This window comes from Manis javanica, chromosome 17 (assembly GCF_040802235.1).
Source record: "Manis javanica isolate MJ-LG chromosome 17, MJ_LKY, whole genome shotgun sequence".
Lineage (NCBI taxonomy): Eukaryota > Metazoa > Chordata > Mammalia > Pholidota > Manidae > Manis > Manis javanica.
Window position 1 is genome coordinate 2,020,455 of NC_133172.1, and position 17,257 is coordinate 2,037,711.

General features: G+C 49.1%; 1 protein-coding gene and 1 long non-coding RNA gene across 9 annotated transcripts in view; one reads left to right on the plus strand and one right to left on the minus strand.

Annotated features, from left to right (window-relative positions):
• Positions 1–608, minus strand: part of ZNF667 (zinc finger protein 667) — a 41,109-nt gene extending 40,501 nt beyond the window's left edge. For 5 of the 8 annotated variants that reach the window (XR_012126941.1, XM_073226711.1, XM_073226702.1 and 2 more), the window contains exon 1: positions 17–227. Coding sequence is in view for 2 of the 8 variants with exons in the window: in XM_073226706.1 (XP_073082807.1) it covers positions 234–265 (32 nt within the window). In the remaining 6 variants the exon portion in view is untranslated. The other 3 variants (XM_017640417.3, XM_073226704.1, XM_073226706.1) reach the window with 3 other exon arrangements.
• LOC140847210 (uncharacterized) lies at positions 573–1,358 on the plus strand. Its single transcript, XR_012126959.1, has 2 exons — positions 573–711; positions 1,001–1,358. It is a non-coding gene; the product is annotated as an uncharacterized lncRNA (long non-coding RNA).
• The last annotated feature ends 15,899 nt before the right edge of the window (positions 1,359–17,257 follow it).

Here is a 17,257-nt window from a genome sequence, read left to right on the forward strand (position 1 = left end):
ACGCGGTCACGCTCACCTCTCCTAGGACCTTTCCACAGACCGGGCCTAAGGCTCCGCCCCCACACGCAGCAGGTACGCCCGCGCGCCCCCGCGATCAGCGCGCCCTTGGGGAGCGTCGCTGCCCGCGCGCCAGCCCGAGGCCCCGCCCCTGCACCAACGCACGGACACGTGCATGCGCAGGGCCTACTTTACGCTCATGTAATGTAGCCTTGTTCCGGAGCGGAGGCCCTTACTTAATCCGTTCACCCACACTCAGCCTCCGCATCCACACATTCCGGGGCTTCTCGCTCCAGTACCCTCCCCCTTCCCTCGCCCCTGGGAAGCTCAGAGGCAATTGGAGGCGGGCTCACCCTTGGACCCTGACTCGCGCATCCGCGCGTGCGCACTGAGAGTTCAGGCTGCAATTCCCAGAAGTCTCCGGGGTGCGGCACAGCTCTGAAGGGCCAGGCCCGGATGTGAGGTTGAGCGGTCCCGACCGCGCTGGCTACAATCTGTCCGGTGCAGAGACGAACAGATCCAGGAGGGATGCTCCTCCTGGCCAGTTGCGTCTTCAACGAACGAAGAGCCCCAGAATCCTTGACGCGTCGTCTTGCTCCCACCCGACTACATTTCCCAGGAGTCCCCGCGGCCCGTTTCCGCCGTGCGGTGACGCGCTGCGCGCCCTCGGTCGCGCGCTGAGGTGGCGCGCGAATCTGAAACCTTGGAGATGAGGTGCGGGGCGAGTTGTGGTGGTGCGTTTGTATGTGAGGCCCAGGTTGCGTTGTTCGCGCAAGGATGGGCCGTTGTGAACGTGCGAGGTCGTCTGTGTGTCTGTGTACGTGTGGGGAGCACTGGTCTAGGGTATATAAGCGTCCTCAGTAGCCGCTTTGTACAGAAACGGTGCGGCCCCCAGGAACCCCGAGACTGACTCTCCCGTCAAGTTCCCTTACAATGAGGTTCCGTGTCGGTATTCACAGGGTAAAAGTAATTATTATTTTACTTACACCACTGTTATCAACAGCCGGGGATCCACCAATAATGCAGGGCCCCCGCAGCAAGAGATGCTGGAGTTCAGGCCGTCGTCCTGAACACCCCATCAAGTGTCGGGGTCCCTCCGCGCGCCCCTGCCCAGATGGGATCCCCTGCATCCCGCTCTCTATCAAGTGAGCAGATCGCTGGCACAGACCGAGTATGGGTCGTGTGCCAGTCTGGCTTCTGGGGACAGGCCCGCGGGCCCCGCCGACGACCGTGTATCCCAGAGGCCCAGCTCTCGTAGGGGCAGGAGAGACAGACAACCGGCTTCCTCACACCTCGATAAACAGGACGTCCGTGGAAAATTGTGCTTCTAAGGAAACTGCAATAAACCTAGTCAGAAACGGCATTCTCATCTCCACTGAAGAGAACTTTCTTGAAGGGTGCAAAGAAGTTATGGGCCCATGGGATCGAAGCTCTTCCCTTGGCACCCACGCCTGGGGCTTGAGTGAGAAAGGAGAAGCCCCATTCCCCAACCAGCACCCACCGCACTGACTGCGTGCCCTGCAGGCTCTGAGTCGGGGCTTGGCTGTACCCCCAAGCCCGTCCTTAAATATTTAAGGAAACTAAGGCTCAAAAAGGTTTGATTAACTTCCCCACTGCCACCCGCTAAGGAGCGGGGCGTCAGGGAAACGCTCTGGTGTCCCTGCAGGCCGCGAGGCAGCGTGGCCCCGGCACACCACAGAACACAAGCGAATAACAAAGCCTGGAAGGCATTTCGCGCGGTGTAACACCGATCCAGCGAGAACCCCTGGGGCCCAAAGACGCACGGGTGGGTACAAAATGGACGTGGGTCTGCCTGGACCACCCCTGGCAGCCTGTAGAGGGTACAGTCTGACCCGAGATGCAAGTTTCTCTACGTCTGCGGGGGCAGTGAGAGGTCTGTAGTGGAGACCGATGGGGGAGGTCCCCACAGCAGCACCTTCCCTGGGCAGCACCCTGTCCCACCCTTGCATTTGGCCTCCGCCCCCTCTGACTCCCGTCCTCGGATGAACCGTCATGTTCCCACGCTGGGCTGCACTGAGTGCCCTGACCACTCCAGAGTTCCTCCGCCCTGATCCAGGGGAACCCTGCATTCCCTGGGGGTGACAAGAAGCCCACATAAACCCCTAATAAATAAGAACATGGGCTGCAGGAAAACCAGAACGTTTCCTTGAGGCCCCTCTCAGCGGGTGGCAATGAGAAAGTTAATTAAACCTTTTTGAGCCGTAGTTTCCTTGTGTGAAATGAGGAATTGCATATACAGGGCTTTACACCATAAACAAGGGGTGGCAATGAGAATTCTGCCACACTGGTGGTGTGGAAATTGCGGTTTGGTATGAGAGCTCCGAGGATTTTTTTGGTAGAAAACTGGGAACATAAACTGGCATGTTTCCACTGAGTGTTGCTACCTAAGTTTCCCTAGTTTTATTGTTCTAATTAGCTGGGCTGGGGGTAAATATCTTTGCCTGTCCTAGAGGACATTCTCTCGGTTTGTGAGAGTCCCTAATGGGGTCTTACCAAGCCTTTAACCTCTTTAGCAAATTGCCCTGTAATGTGTCTTGTGTGTTTGGAAAACATACCTTTACCAAGCAATGTCCCCTTAATGCAACAAGCTGGATTTTATCACTTCTTCCTTTGTGATGCCATTTTTGCTTATCCTATCCACACCGGCAGCCAGACGACCTACATGGCCATTCTCAGTCCAGCTGGGACCACCTGAACCAGCCTGAGGGCATGCACGGTGAGCCTGGGGCGGCCATGACATGTCCTCCATAAATGAACATGTAGGAACAAAAATAAATGGTTATTTCTCATATGTATATCAACATTTTACTCTCTCTGTCCTTTGGTGTTAAATGCTCACCAGAATCACAAAGTAAGACAGGTTCTGAAATAAGAACAGGTTATTTTTAGAGAAAATTTCTTTCTTAGAGAAATTTTAGGGGAAAAAAACATCATATTCAAGTAAAGGATTAGCAGTGCCTTCACATTACAAGTTAAAAATTGTCATTTCACTAATCATGAACATTTAGAAACACTTACTGGGTCATGAGTAAATGTGGCTTACACATTCTTTTCTAGACCAGTTAATATTGCAAATCTAAGGTATTTCTAGTGTCAGTAGAATCCCAGTTTGTCCTGGGAGTTTTCTTCATGCCATTGGGTAGGATTGATTCCAAGGTCTACACTGAGTCAACTAAGGCTGGAATCAGGTCAAATTTGTTTAGTCTTTAGATGGTCACTGTATTTTTGTGGTTTGAGGGGATTTGATTTTCCCAACATTGTACGCAGTATTGAAAACCTGAGGCTTCTGCATGATGAATTTGTGGTGAGGGAGACAAACCCAGGAGGGCTTCCAAAAGCTCTGCCAATAGCTAGTTGAAGTTTTATACTGGATACCTTGAGAAACTGCCTGAATTACTTAACATATTTAACACTTTGCAACTAAGTGTTTGGTGTAGTTAAATAGGAGGTCTGACTATGGGCATGATGGAACTGAGGCTCAAATGGTGAAATGACGTCTTGACATAATGTAGATCATAAACTCCAAGAAGTTCAAAAGACAAAAGGAAAGATTTTTTTTCTACCTTGCAATAAAGACAACTACATTTTTCTTTAGTAAGAAGCAGGTTTCAGCCTTCCTCAATCAGTACACTCCCAAACATCAGCTGAGCCCTAAGAAAATTGAGGCTCGTAAATGTACCATCTTTCTGCTGAAAAACAAAGCAAAAACAAATAAATAGTAAATAGCTGAAGACTAATGGTTTGAACACAGACACTGGGAATTCCCAGAGGAGAGCATGTTATGCATGAGCATGCAAGATTGTGGCCATTAAGGGGCATGTTGCTATAGGGAAAGTTGTAGTAGTTCAAACCATGGATTCTCCGTGGGTCTACAAGTGAGTCTCGTAAGATTCCAGAGCGTTGGACAAGCTGGCAAAACTCAAACAGTTGTTTAAAGTCATTTTTAATTTTTGGCACAGCAGCCCCTTAAAATTTTCTTTTGTGGAAGTCCAGATCTGAAATCTAGGGTACTCTTCAGAAATAATATTTCCTAAATTGAAATATAGATTAAAGTCCAAGCCCATTAATACAGAAGTGCCTGTGAGGGTGGCCATGCAGGGATTGGTCAAGTATTTCTTGGCCATATGCAGCCCCTCATCCTTGGCATCAAATTTTGCCAACCCTTCTCTCCTCATGCACTTTCCTGTGCTCAACCTTTGTCTTTATTAGTTGGTAGCCTGCACTACAAACTTTTCTCCACCTTTACTCTTTTATCATCAACAATGGATCCTAGAGGCCAGACTGTAGTGGTACAGTGGCATTCCTTATTTGTTTTTTAGGAAAATACAGTATTCTATTATATTATTGGTGGAAATTTTGGTTCTTTTCTGTTTTGCTATTACGGATGAAGATCATCTTCTAATCCCATCTTTCTGTGCATGTGTGTATTTTTGCTATATTTTTTTCCATTGGAGAGGGGAGTTGCACATGAAGGTGTGAATACAGGAATGTTAGAATTCGCAAAATTGCTCTACGTAGGTTTGTACCACTTTCCACGCCACCAGCAAAGATGAGCCTGCCTGTCTACCCAGAATCTCACTCCCAGAGTGGACGTCATATGTGTTGAAGGCTGGCTGTTGTAAGAATAATGGCCCCCACAAAGGTGCCCACAGCGAAACCCCCAAGTATCTGAATATGTTACTTTTCACAGCAAAACGAACATCAAAGACGTGATTAAGTTAAGGATCTTCGGATGGAGAGATGTCTCGGGTTATTCTGAGGGAAAGAACACAATCACAGGAGGCCTTATGAGAGAGAAAGGGTGTCAGCATCAGAAGAAACATGGTGATGGCAGTTTGGAAGGGTGTGGACGTACGCCGAAAAATGAGTGCAGGTTCTGGAAAAGACAAGAAAAGAATTCTTCCCTGGAGCCTCAAGAATGGAAGGTAGCTAGACTCTCACATTAATTTTAGCCCATATGACATACTTTGGATTTCTGAACTCCGAAATGTAAGATAGTTTTTGTTGTTTTAAGCCACTAAATTTGTGGCAGTTTGTTAGAGCCGTGAGAAACGGTATCTCAGTGTCATTTGAATGTGTTCTTCTCTCATTTGAGTGTGGTGAATTATCTTCTTATATATTCATAATACTTGGGAAAACTTTAGTGCAAGCAAAGCCCGTTGACTCAGATTCTGTTTTTAATGGGAGGTACTTAGATTTAACAACGTCTGGGTTTGGATTGCAATGTGGTTGTTTAAACCAGGAGATAGTAAGAGCTGGAGGTGAAGTGCAGAAACTCCACCAATCCACCTCCAACCCATATTTTGAGTTGGACTCCCCTTTCCTTGAGTGAACCATCCCAAATAGTCTTCAAATGAATTTGGAGGTTGGGGTACTTTTAGTATTCTCCAGAAATGATAACCAGAAACAATAACATCCTTGGGATTCCTCATTATGTAAATAGCCTTAAATGAAGAAAAGATAATGGGATAAATGTTTTCATTTCCCTTGCTCCAGGATTTTTGCAAGATGGGAGATAAATCCAACTCCTATTAAAGTATTTGGCTACAATTCAGTCTTAAACTCATTCATTTAATAAAATTTATTGAGATTGTGCTATGTGCCGGACGTTTACTTAGACTCTATAGATGAGCAGTGAAGAAGATGTGGGTTGTTTCTGCCCTCAAGGACATTACATTACATGGCGTGGGGTGGTTTGCTAAAGTTTGAGGGGAAAATAACGTTACTACATTTTGGCACCACCATTTAAGAAGCCCTGGACTGTGAATCAGGAATTCTGAGTTTTCTGGGACTCTGCCAGTGACTCCCTATTCAGTGTTCTAGGAATTTCATGTTCCAGACCAAGCAAGCTGAGCCCCCGGCTCTCCACACTGTGCCTGGGGCTGGTTTCTCAACCACAGCGGAGAGAGCTAGAACAGGAGCAGAGTGGTCGCGCAGGACTCGTGACCGAGGGAACGGGCTGGGTGCCTGCCTGCACATGGTCTCTGTCTCCTGCGCTGCCTTAATGTTGGGGTCAAACAGCTTCTGCTCAGCCCCGCAGCCCTGCACGCGGGCTTGTTAATCATCAGGACCCTCGCTCTTGACTTAAGACTGATGCAACCAGCCCCTTCCACAAAGGAGCTGAAGAGGTATGTACAAAAATGATGGCTGGATCGTCAAGAACTTACAGGAACATCACGGCCAGACCCACATCGACGAAGGGACCGGAGTCAACTGCCCAAGGACAAGGAGTCTCACCACCCTCCTCTGTCCCTTGCCGGCATACAGGTGTCTGAGTCTGTTGTCACCTCCCGACCTCAACTCCTGCTCCCCCCTCCGTAATATAAAAGAAGCATGAAACCAGCCCTGAGTTAATTAGGTTCTTTAGTCCCTCATCTTCTCGGTCAGCTGGCTTTCTGATTAAAGTCACTTACTTTGCCTCAGTGCCTCATCTCTTGACTTATTGGCCTGTCATGCGGCAAGTGGGACGAAGCTGACTAGGTAACAAACTGCAGAGGCGAGGGCTAAAGTGCGGGGCATTGACATGGTGGGACACCGGGAGGAGGTGTGAGAACAGGGACCCGTAGGGGTCTGCGCCACGGGACCTCTGCAAACCCACGGCCGAGGGCTGCACTATCTGTGCGAAGACCGGATCACCAGATGCTGCTGCCAGCTCACCAAGAGGTGATGGAATCAGCCAGGTGAAAACAGACACATCACGCCCAGCAGGAAAAGGAGGGCAGCAAGCCTCAGAATCTCAGCAGAAACCAAATGGAGCCAGAAACTTGCCTTTAAAGTGCTGAAGGGGAAAAACGAACCATCAGCCTTTAATTCTCCATCTGCCAAAAAACATCCTTCAAAATGAGGATGAACTAAAAACAGCTCTACTGACCCGGGAGGCAGGGAACGCACTGCTAGGTGCAGCAAATTCCAAAGGAGTTAATAGTAACACCGTGAACACGGTCTCTGTAATCGTGGGGGTCATGGTAAGATAGAGCAACCAGACAGCGAACCAGCAAAGGAGTAGAAACACAGCTAATGTTAATTCAGAATACTTTGTGACACATTTGAATCATACTTCTGCTGCCCTATCACATAAGATGGTTTGAGGGAGTCTCAGATTTTGATAATATTTTTGGTGTCTTATGTTTTAAGCTATAATCTAAGACGTGTAAAAATGCACATTAATGACCCAGAGGCACGCAGTGTTAGAACTTCCCTCTAGAGCACCTGAAACCATCTAATCCTGGCTGGCTGCTCCCGACTTAGTTCTTCCATCCACGGACCCCTTCACCCTGCTTATTATGTGCAAATCCCTTGACATCTGGTGTACCTGGAATTGGAGTCAGTCTCTGCACCCTATTGCACTAGTCTTGAGTAAATTCTTCCTCGCAGTTCCAGCAAGAGGGTTCTGTCTCTTCCAGAAATTCCTTGGCGGTCTGTTCCCTTTAGCCACCCACACAAACACCTCCATCTGCCTTAGCGTTCTCTGAGAGGCGGCTCTCTGCACCTCCGCCATACCCTGCTGGTAGTCACATCCCCTTCAAGTGCCGTCTCTCTGAGCATAAGCTCCCCGAAAACACCAAACGCAGAGTCAAGAGCCCGCACAGAAGCAGTAACACGGACACCTTCGGTCCTGATCCTGCCTCTTTACCTGACTTCTGGTGAGCAAGCCTGACATCCTCAGCCCTCACCACAAACTCCTCCCGCAAAGATCCCAGGCCTCCGTGAGGAAGCCTGAGTGGGATCCCCTCTAACCACAAATGAGCCACAGCACTCCAAAAGCCCGGCCTGCCTGCCGCGGCCGTGGCAATCTTCGGGACAGCTACGCCGCCTCCGGTTCTGCACTAAACCCTGATACAAAGGGCAACGAGAGGGGACTTTTGCCAGATGACAGCTGTAAAAACCTGGACAGGACTGCTTAGGCTGAGTAATCGTTAACCAACTCAGAATTCTTTCCACGGGTTCAGTGGTTAGTTCCAGAGGAGGGGGAGCCACAAGTTTAGTGAAATAAAGTGGGATCAGAGACCAGTGTGGAATCATCAGGGCAAGTTCATTGGATGCCATCTTCCCTGATGCACAATGACCCACATTCTCTGGATAGTTACTGGGGTCACATGACTAACGACCGACTACACTGCATACACCTCCCAACAAATGGTGTATCTGAAGCCCATGAAAATGGCAAATCTACTAATAGAAATAGGTTAGATTCATACAATATTTGGTCTGGAAGAAATACATAAGCCATGTTAACACATGACTGGCAGTATTTCTAAGTTTTCATGAGTTAATGAAATTGGTAGAATTTTTAACATCCTTCTAGTATGAAACAAGCTGATATTTATTTACTTGCACAATGTTTCTCCTGTCAAGAGTTTATATGTTCCTGGAACCTGAAATTCAGGTGGGTCGGCTGAGTCTCCCTGAGCCCAGATGACTCTCCCAGCAGTAAACACAATAGTTTTAATTCTCTGCATATCAGAAAGACTTAAAAATTTATCTGGGATAATATATAACTCTATGAAATGAATTTTATGACCCTTCTAAATTTTCTTTAAGTTTTAAGGATAGAAATTATTTTGTGTCTGTGTGAATATTTAACATCAAAGCACACAGCTTACCATATAGATCTGACTTTATGAGAACCTGCTGCAGATGTATACTTATAAATAGCAATGGATACAGAACTTATTATTCCAATAGGGCCCTATCTCCTTCTCCCCCTTTATGTGGTATTAATGTTACAAGCAGATTATGTAATGTTAACCTTAAAAATAAAACTCTTATTTTACCAGCAAAAAATGGGTTTATTTGGGGATCATAAAAAATTGCAGTTGGGGAAGAGCAAAATCACACATGTGGGGAGAACAGAGCAGAGAAGTCAATTTCTATAAAAGAAAGGGGGAGTTGGGCGACTGTTAAAGCAAAAAGCCCACTGGAGGAAGCTGCGAGTCCCTGCGTCGTGGCTGCTCATTGGCTGAGTTGTGACAGCCTCTCATTGGCTGGGCTGTTGCTGGGGAGGCAGAAACTCTTCCCTCTTCCTGCGGGCGAACAGAGCAGCTGAAACAGTGAGTTGCAAGGTGCGCAACTCTTCCTGCGGGGTCTGCAGCTGAGGAGTGGTGGGCCTGGGGCTCCCCCTGCATGAGGCCTCCCCACACCACCTCAGTGAGACTTCTCTTTATTAATTCTCACCGCAGTTATGCCTGTTTCTGTCTTATTTTTTATAGGTTACCGTAGGCTAACTCGACCGAGGCTCAGCTCCTGAATCTTGACCAGAAAATAGTACAACAGTGAGAAGGAACCAAGCCACGGTGAGGCAAGCCGAGGTTTCCCGCTCATTCCTGTCGATCCAGCATCTGCTTCTTCAACGGTGATCCTGAAACACGACTGTCCGGCTGCTTGTGTTCCTGTGCTTTGACAGTGAGCCCAGACTTCTGGCCTGTGGGCTGTACACCGTGGCCAGAGGCTGTGCTCTTTATCCTTCTGACCAGAAGGATCTTCTTCCTCTGCATCTTATTTTGACCGTGTTCCCCGTTTCACGCCACATCATCAGATGCATCTGGAACCTTGCCTACACCACTAAGAATCATAGAACATTGTTAGAATGCCAAAATCTGCAAAATTCATTTATGTAACAGCAAGGAATACACGGAGATTGGGAAGAATCAGGAGTACTGCATGTGCTCGGAGTTCCCTATGAGGAGAGGTTTATTCTCCTCCCTACCAGCCGGAAACTACACCTACTGAAGCCGACTTTGGGAGGCCTGAGCAGCCCTGAAAGGCCCAGCCTCCAGCCACTTGCCTACACTCGCAAAGCACAGTGACTTGTTTAACCTTCTAGGTAAAATTTACCCTGACCTACAACTCCACAGGCCTATTACATTTTTTTATCATTGTGTAACTACCACGTGACAATCAACTGAATCATGCTCCTCGACTTCCAGTGGGCCTGGGTTTTATTTCCCAATCACTATTTTACATTTACACTGTGAATTGTGATGTAACATACATGCGTATACATGCATATTGTACATAATACATATATAATAAAACTGTCAACACAAACATAAATGTAAAACAGAATTATAAATATAAAACATATGAGCATATATACTATATATATAGTTACTGTTTATTTTAAATTTTGCTTTGAAATTCTACAGATTTTGTAATCTTCATTTATATTTTCCTTTTCATCCTTGAGTTGCTTAATGGAAATGTTATAATTTCCAGTTGTAAGACCTTTTATTTATATTTTCATTTTCTCCTTTAAATCTCTTCATTTCTTAATTGTGAGCATACATGTCATTTGTAATTTCAGTTTTTGGTGCATTGACGCATTCTTTGCAACCTGACCTAATACACGTCATTTAAAAAACAATCTGTGTGTGTTTGAAACGAGGTTTATTTTCTGGTTATCTATGGTCTGCTCCTGACACTTCCTGGTGTTGAGTAGGAAGATTTTGAGGAAAGGAAGCCTGAGATAGGCTTCCCCAAACGTCTCCCTGGAAAGCCTATGAGTCCTTAGGATTCTGAGGAAATCAGGAGAAACTGCGACTGCCCAGGCAGTCTGCCCCCAAGCCTACATGGGCACTCGCTGCTGACGCAGGTTTGTTCAGAAAATCAGATCAGACACAGACCAAACCGCCAGTCATGGCCATCCACACAGAATACAGATTGTTTTCAGTATTTATCTTGATGGCTTGCACATGCTTTAATCAATTTTTTTCTTAATCACATTTGGTTAATAAAGGGAAATCGTTCTTATCCATTCACCAAAATTTGATTTAAAAAAAATTACCTTTAGATATTTTTCCCCCAAGTGTAATGACTAAGCAAAGGGACATGTGGTGGGAATCACTTAAAAGCTTCGGATCCCTAGTAGCTAACAGGTCCTCCAGCTGGGAGACTGCCTCCTGGAGAAGCCAAGACAGACGCCCCGGGGCCAAGGCCAGCCCCTGGAGCCATCAGGGCAACCAGCAGCCCGGGAGGACTCCGGTTCCAGGAGAAAGTGGTTGACATTGCAGCCCCTGTGGGGAGCACTGGGCCAGTAGGTGCGTCACACCCCTATCAGGACTAAACGTCCTCCCCTGATTGTCCAGTGTCCCTGGGGCATAGTGCAGGAGGGGCTGAATGGGGCGCTCACAGCTCAGGGGACCCATCGCGCCATGTCATCCTCACAGGGCCCCCTGATGTTAGCAAAATGGGTTGTTTCCATGTCTTGTGTTAAGAAAATAAAATTCAGCCAAGTACATTGGAAGACCTAACCGGCTCTGCTCAGCGATTCATGAATCGGGCAGCGTCCCGTTCAACAGGCAGAGAGGGGGGCTCCCAGGCTACCGGAAAGAAAGGTTTGTAAAGGCAAAGAGAGCGTTTAAAAGGAAGAGACCTTCTCAGCACAGAATGCAGTGTTCATGCAGGGCTTTCTTCAAAAGGGGGAACGTTCTCCCCGATTACCTCGGGGAAACTCCAGTTTGGCTGGTAAAGGCCGCCTTCCTGAGGGGCCTGGAAGTGCAGGCAGGTCAGGTATTGTTTCGTTGTATGCAGGCCCCAACTTGGAGTGACCTCATTATGAACCTGTGATTTTTTTCTTTTTAACACTTGGTTTTTGTAAACAAAGTGCAATGAACATAGGTGTGCAGACATCTTTTCAAACTAACAACTGAATTTCCTCCAGGTACGTATCGGAAGTGGAATGACTGGGTCGTATGGTATTTCTGTTCGGTTTTTTGAGGAACCTCCACGCCCCTTTCCACCGTGGCCGCACCAACGGGCCTTCCTCCACCGGAGGGGGGTCTGCATTGCCTCCACGTTCTCGCCCACACTTGTCATCTCTCGTCTTCTTGATAATATCCAGTGTCGCAGATACGAGGTGATGTCTCGCTGTGCTTTTCATTTCGGTTTCCCCGATAGTTAGTGATGTGGAGCATCGTTTCAGGTACTTGTTGGCCTGTGAACGTCTTTGGAAAAGTGCCTGGTGAGATCCTCTGGACACCTTCAGCGGCACGGAGTCCCTCACCCTCGGCACACCGGTGTCCTACAGCGTGTTGGGGGGCCTTCCCCCCGAGTTTCCACAGTGCCCGGGGCAGGGCTGCAGTGGCCATGGAGGTCTTCTCCGGCATGGCCTCCGGGACGGGGCTGCTGGGCTGTGTCTTTGGCCCCAGGAGCTGTGTGAGCCTTTCTGTCCAGAGAGGAGAAGCACGCCTCCATCTTTACAGAAGAAGCCAAGGACACAGAGCCTCTGAAGAGGGCCCGCGAGGCCTGCGGGTGGGCAAGGGCAGAATCCAGCTGTGCAAAGAACTGAAAAATCTACGAAGATGAAACGGCCTGATTCCAAGTAACAGGCATGAAATACACCCTGACAACTGACGGAAGGAAGACCTGATGGCCGGTGAGCAGCACAGAGACGAGAAGCCTGGTGAGTGACCAAAGGAACAAACGGAAACCTCCGCGGGCTCGCTTACCTCTTCTCGTCACACAAAGTCACAGATCTGGAACTACCACCCAGTGGCTGGGATGTGGAGGCACACGGACACCTACGTGGTTCCCATTAGGGGTTTCCAGGGTGGACGGCTAAGATGAGGATGGCAAGATGAGTGTAAACTGTGCTTCCCCTGTTGCCCAAAGAACGCAGAAAGGAAACTTCAAGAACGAAGAAAAGAATATAAACATGAGCAACTTTTTCCTGAATGCATCTACTCAGGCAAGGGAAACAATAAAAAAATGAACAAATGGCACTACATCAAGTCAAAAAGCAAAAGTGAAGGAACAAAACAGCAGCAGACTTACAGACTCCAAGAAGGGACTAATGGTTACCAAAGGGGAGGCGTGGGGGAGGGCAGGGGGGAAGGGAGGGAGAAGGGGATTGCGGGGTATCATGATTGGTGCACATGGTGTGTGTGGGGTCATGGGGAAGACAGTGTAGCTCAGAGAAGACAAGCAGTGACTCTGCGGCATCTTACTACACTGATGGGCAGTGACTGCAATGGGGTATGGGGGGTACTTGATAATAAGGGTGAATGTAATAACCACATTGTTTTTCTTGTGAAACCTTCATAAGAGTATATATCAGTGATACCTTAATAAAAAAATAATAAGCTTGTTTAATAGATGCAAAGAAGGCTATATTGATAGATATATAATGAGGGAGGGAGACATGATAAAGTTGTGAGTTGTAGAACCTAAGTGATGGTAATAGGTGTTAACTGTAAAATGTAATCAACATGACTACTTGTCTAAAATTTTTTATAATAAAATAATTAATAAAAATTGGAAAAGAAAAAAAAAGAACGAAGAAAATGATTGTGTTTGGGGGAATACCTTTTATGGGATTCAACGTCTTCATGTGTCAACACAGGGGATTAGGCCTAATCTTATCTAGGGTCCATTTCAGGCACAGAATTTCAAAATTACTGTATGATCATGTGTCACTTTTAAGGGTCTATGTTAAAGGTGGACAACTCAAATATTTAGAGGCATTAGACACTCCACATCAACGTGTGAAGTGTGCCATGTACGGCCAGTGGTGAACTAGACAATAAAAGACCATTTAAAGCTGTGTGACCTTGAGACTGGCGCTCAACCTCTCTGTGCCTATCTGCTCATAGCAAAACGAGGATGCCAACAGAATCCACCTCAAAGGCTTGGTGTAGAAACCCAATGAAGTCATTTATACACTGTGTTCAGCAAAACATCGGGTACATGCCTAGAACTCTATAAACACTGGCTGCTATTATTATTGATCATCTTAAAGCTGTATGAAAAATTGACATGATTGAAGACACTTTAAAATAAAGCCTGAGAGGCTGCTATACGGAAACGGCCTACCTGCCTTTGAACTGGGCCAAAACTGGACGGAGCCACTGGGCAGAAGTGGCGATTGTTTTACAAGCAATTGTCTGCAAAGCCGACAGAACAGGCATTCGGACTGTGGACTTTCTGAAGAGCTAACTAAGCATCCTGGAATAGTCTTGTTTGCTAACACCAAGAGTCCGTCAGTGTGTGACCCGTGGTGCTCAGCCTGTTAGCACCAACTGACAGTTGTTCTCCTTTTCATCCTAGTCATACAATCGCTCCCCCTGCCCCCCTTCTCAAAAACCCTTGCCCGCACCCCACCAGAGGGAAGCTTTTCTGGTTACTGCAGGAATCTGCGCTCCCCGACTGCAATTCTTTGATCCAAATAAACCCTCATTTGCCTGTCGTTGGGGTCCTTATTCTCACGTTGACAGCTGAGATGATTACTAGTGTTCTGTGATTCGCAGGGAAGACGACATGAGAACAACGCTGGTGAAGCGTGGGGCACAGCACAGGCATTGAACAGAAAGCCACTGTGCGAGACAGGGCCCTCCCGGGAAACAGACCCGATAGGATCTAGTCTGTACAGGGATTTATTATGAGGAGCTGGCTCCTGCGGTTGTGGAGGCTGAGAAGACAGGCTATCCACCCTCTGCACAGGCCACGTGCAGCTCAGCCAGCGGGTCAGAGAGGATTCACCCCTCCTGCACCTTTGACCCATTCAGACCCTTAACAGACTGCAAGATGCCCTCCCGTCCACCCGCTCCTGGGAGGACCACCGGCCTGGCTCCGCCTGCGGATTCAAATGCTGGTCTCCGGATACACCGTCACAGACGCACCCAGAAATCACGTTTTCCCAGGCCTCTGAGCACCGGGTGGTCAAGCGGACATGTAACTAACCACCAAAGCCACCAAAAGCAGGGGGTGCGGGAACATTGACCAATAGAATCCCGTAAGACCATACAGCGTAGAGGAAATGCCGCAAAGCGGTGGGCCGCGGCCGCCAGGCGTGCTTGGTCAACATAGTGCTTGCAAAACAATTTTGATTGGAGTCCATCTCTAAAAACAGAGACACGTTCCACATGAATTGGGATTTCTAGGTGGGAAAAAACACAATCTAGGGGAATTCTGCGTCCGCATCCCCACACGGAGCCCTGGGCTGGGGAGTGGGACGGCTCCCCAATCCTCCCCAGGCCCCGCCGCTGCCTGCGGCTCACACCAGCCGCCCCTCCCTCGCGTCACGTGCCCGGTCCGCCGGCGCGGAGCAGTGCCCGGCTGCGCCCCGCCGGCAATTGCGGGGTGTGGCCACCAGGTGGCACCGCGGCCGCGCGCGGCCCAAACCCGAGGGGCGCGGGAGTCTTCCCACTACCCGGGCGCTCGGGGGAGCGGCGCGCACGCGTGCGCCCCAGTGAGTGCGGGGAGGGAGCCTGGCGTGTCAGCGCACCGAGGGAACTGAGGCTCACCGAGAGGCTGCCACGCACGGTCCCCATTTATAAGACGGGCAAAGCATCTCTGGGTTGGGGGAGTATGTGGGTTCAGCAAGTGGCATTAGCTGTTTTTATTATGGCGGGGGTATCATTAGTGGACGCATTGGACCAGCACCTCTGCTGGTGGCTGCCGGCGTCGGGCCTTCTCCTCCGGGAAAGGACCCTGCCTTGCAGCTGGCCCGCGGCTGAGTCCAGGCTGCATTTCCCAGCCGCTTGCAGCCCGTGTTCTGGGCACGGACGTGGGCAGGGGATGCACCGCGTCACCCATCCTCGCCCTCCCCCTCTCCCCCCTTTAGACCTCCCTGCACTGCTTCCCGGAAGCCGTCCCTGCCCCGCCCCAGCTTGGGGGACGGAAGCGCTTACTCGCCCCTGGTCCTCTGGGAGGCAGCGCTTCTCCTCCGGTAGCTCTTTCCACACCCTCACGGCTGCCCTTTCCTTTGACCCCTGCCAGCCCCGCCCCGTCCCCGAGGACTGCGAGATGCCGCTGACACCCACTTATCTTTCCTTTTTTTTCCTCCAGCTTTATTGAAATATAGCCGACATAACACCATTGCGTGCGTTTATGTGTAGAGATATAATGTGCTTTGATGCGTTTCTATATTGCAATATGATCACCACCTTAGCATTCGCTAATTTCTTTGGAATATTATGTTTTAAAAACCGGCCCAGCGCCACCTGGGGCTGAATGGAGCCCAGTCTCTGGGATGGGGACCCGCGTCCCCACCCCCGGGTGGTGATTTCCAAAGTGCAAGAGATTAAAGGACAGGTTGCTGTAAACTTTGCAACTAGGATAGACTAGACTGTGCCTTAATTTAGCGGCTACTCTGTCACGGTTTTGTTCAGAATCATAAAGGGGCCTAGGGATCCAAGGACGCAGGCGCCAGAGAGGGCTTACGCGATCTGATCTGATCCCGATCACAATGCGTGATTTTTTCACACACCACGAATCTCTGACGCTGCCTGGGCGTCCTACAATTTAACTCAATTCCGACGCCACCTGGAGATGGCATCGGCTCCCACAGGGGGAGGGCTCCGTCCTCCAAGGCTGCCCCTTCAGATGCTAGTCTAAGTCCAGGTTGGCACTGGTGCTTCTGATCCACCAGCTACAGACTGTAGGTTCCGACGACCCCCTCCTCGGGTTCAATTAATTAGCTAGGGCCGCTCACCTAACTCGGAGAAATATTTCACTTGGTAGATCGCTGGTTTATTATGAAAGGGTAAAACTCAGGTACAGCCAGATGGAAGAGGTGCATTCGGCCAGGTATGGGAGAGGGCGACGGGTTCCCACCCTCCCAGCCTGCCCACCACCCCGGAGACTCCGAGCACCACCGCCCCTTTTGGGTTTCGGTGGAAGCTTCGCTACACAGGTGTGATTAAGCCGTTGGCCAGGGAGATGGATTCAGCTGGAAAGTTCCAATCCCCTGATCAAGAGGTTGGTTGCCTTGGCAACCAGCCCCCATCCTGTGGTGCTTTCCAAGTCAGCTATTAACATAAAAAAGGCACCTTCATCTCTCGAATCTAGGAGGGGTTTTAGGAGCGCTGGGCCTGGAATGCGGATGAAGACCAGTATTTATTACAAATCAGACATGTATATTGCTATGTGATCATGATAATACCAGCGGTAGGAAAACTACGTGGCTAACGGGGATTCTGACGTTGGGGGATGTACGGGGCCATCTTCCTCTGCCCGCTCCGCTCGGTGGTCCTACTAGGGAAATGGGGATCGTCGGAGTAAACTGCATGCACGAGGACGCAGCGAAAGTTTAGGAAAATAAGCGCTTTACACGCCTCAGCACACAATGAGTAGTCGTGTGTGGCCGCCCTCGTTGGCTGCTAGAGACTCTATCAAGCAGGTAATGTGTCATTTAAAAGCAAGGGTGTACTAGCCGCTTTGAAGAAAACTGCGCCCCAGGCCTTTTACACGTGAGGCCTAGAAACGCCAACGGCTCCGCGCGGGGCGGGGGGTGCCTGGGGAG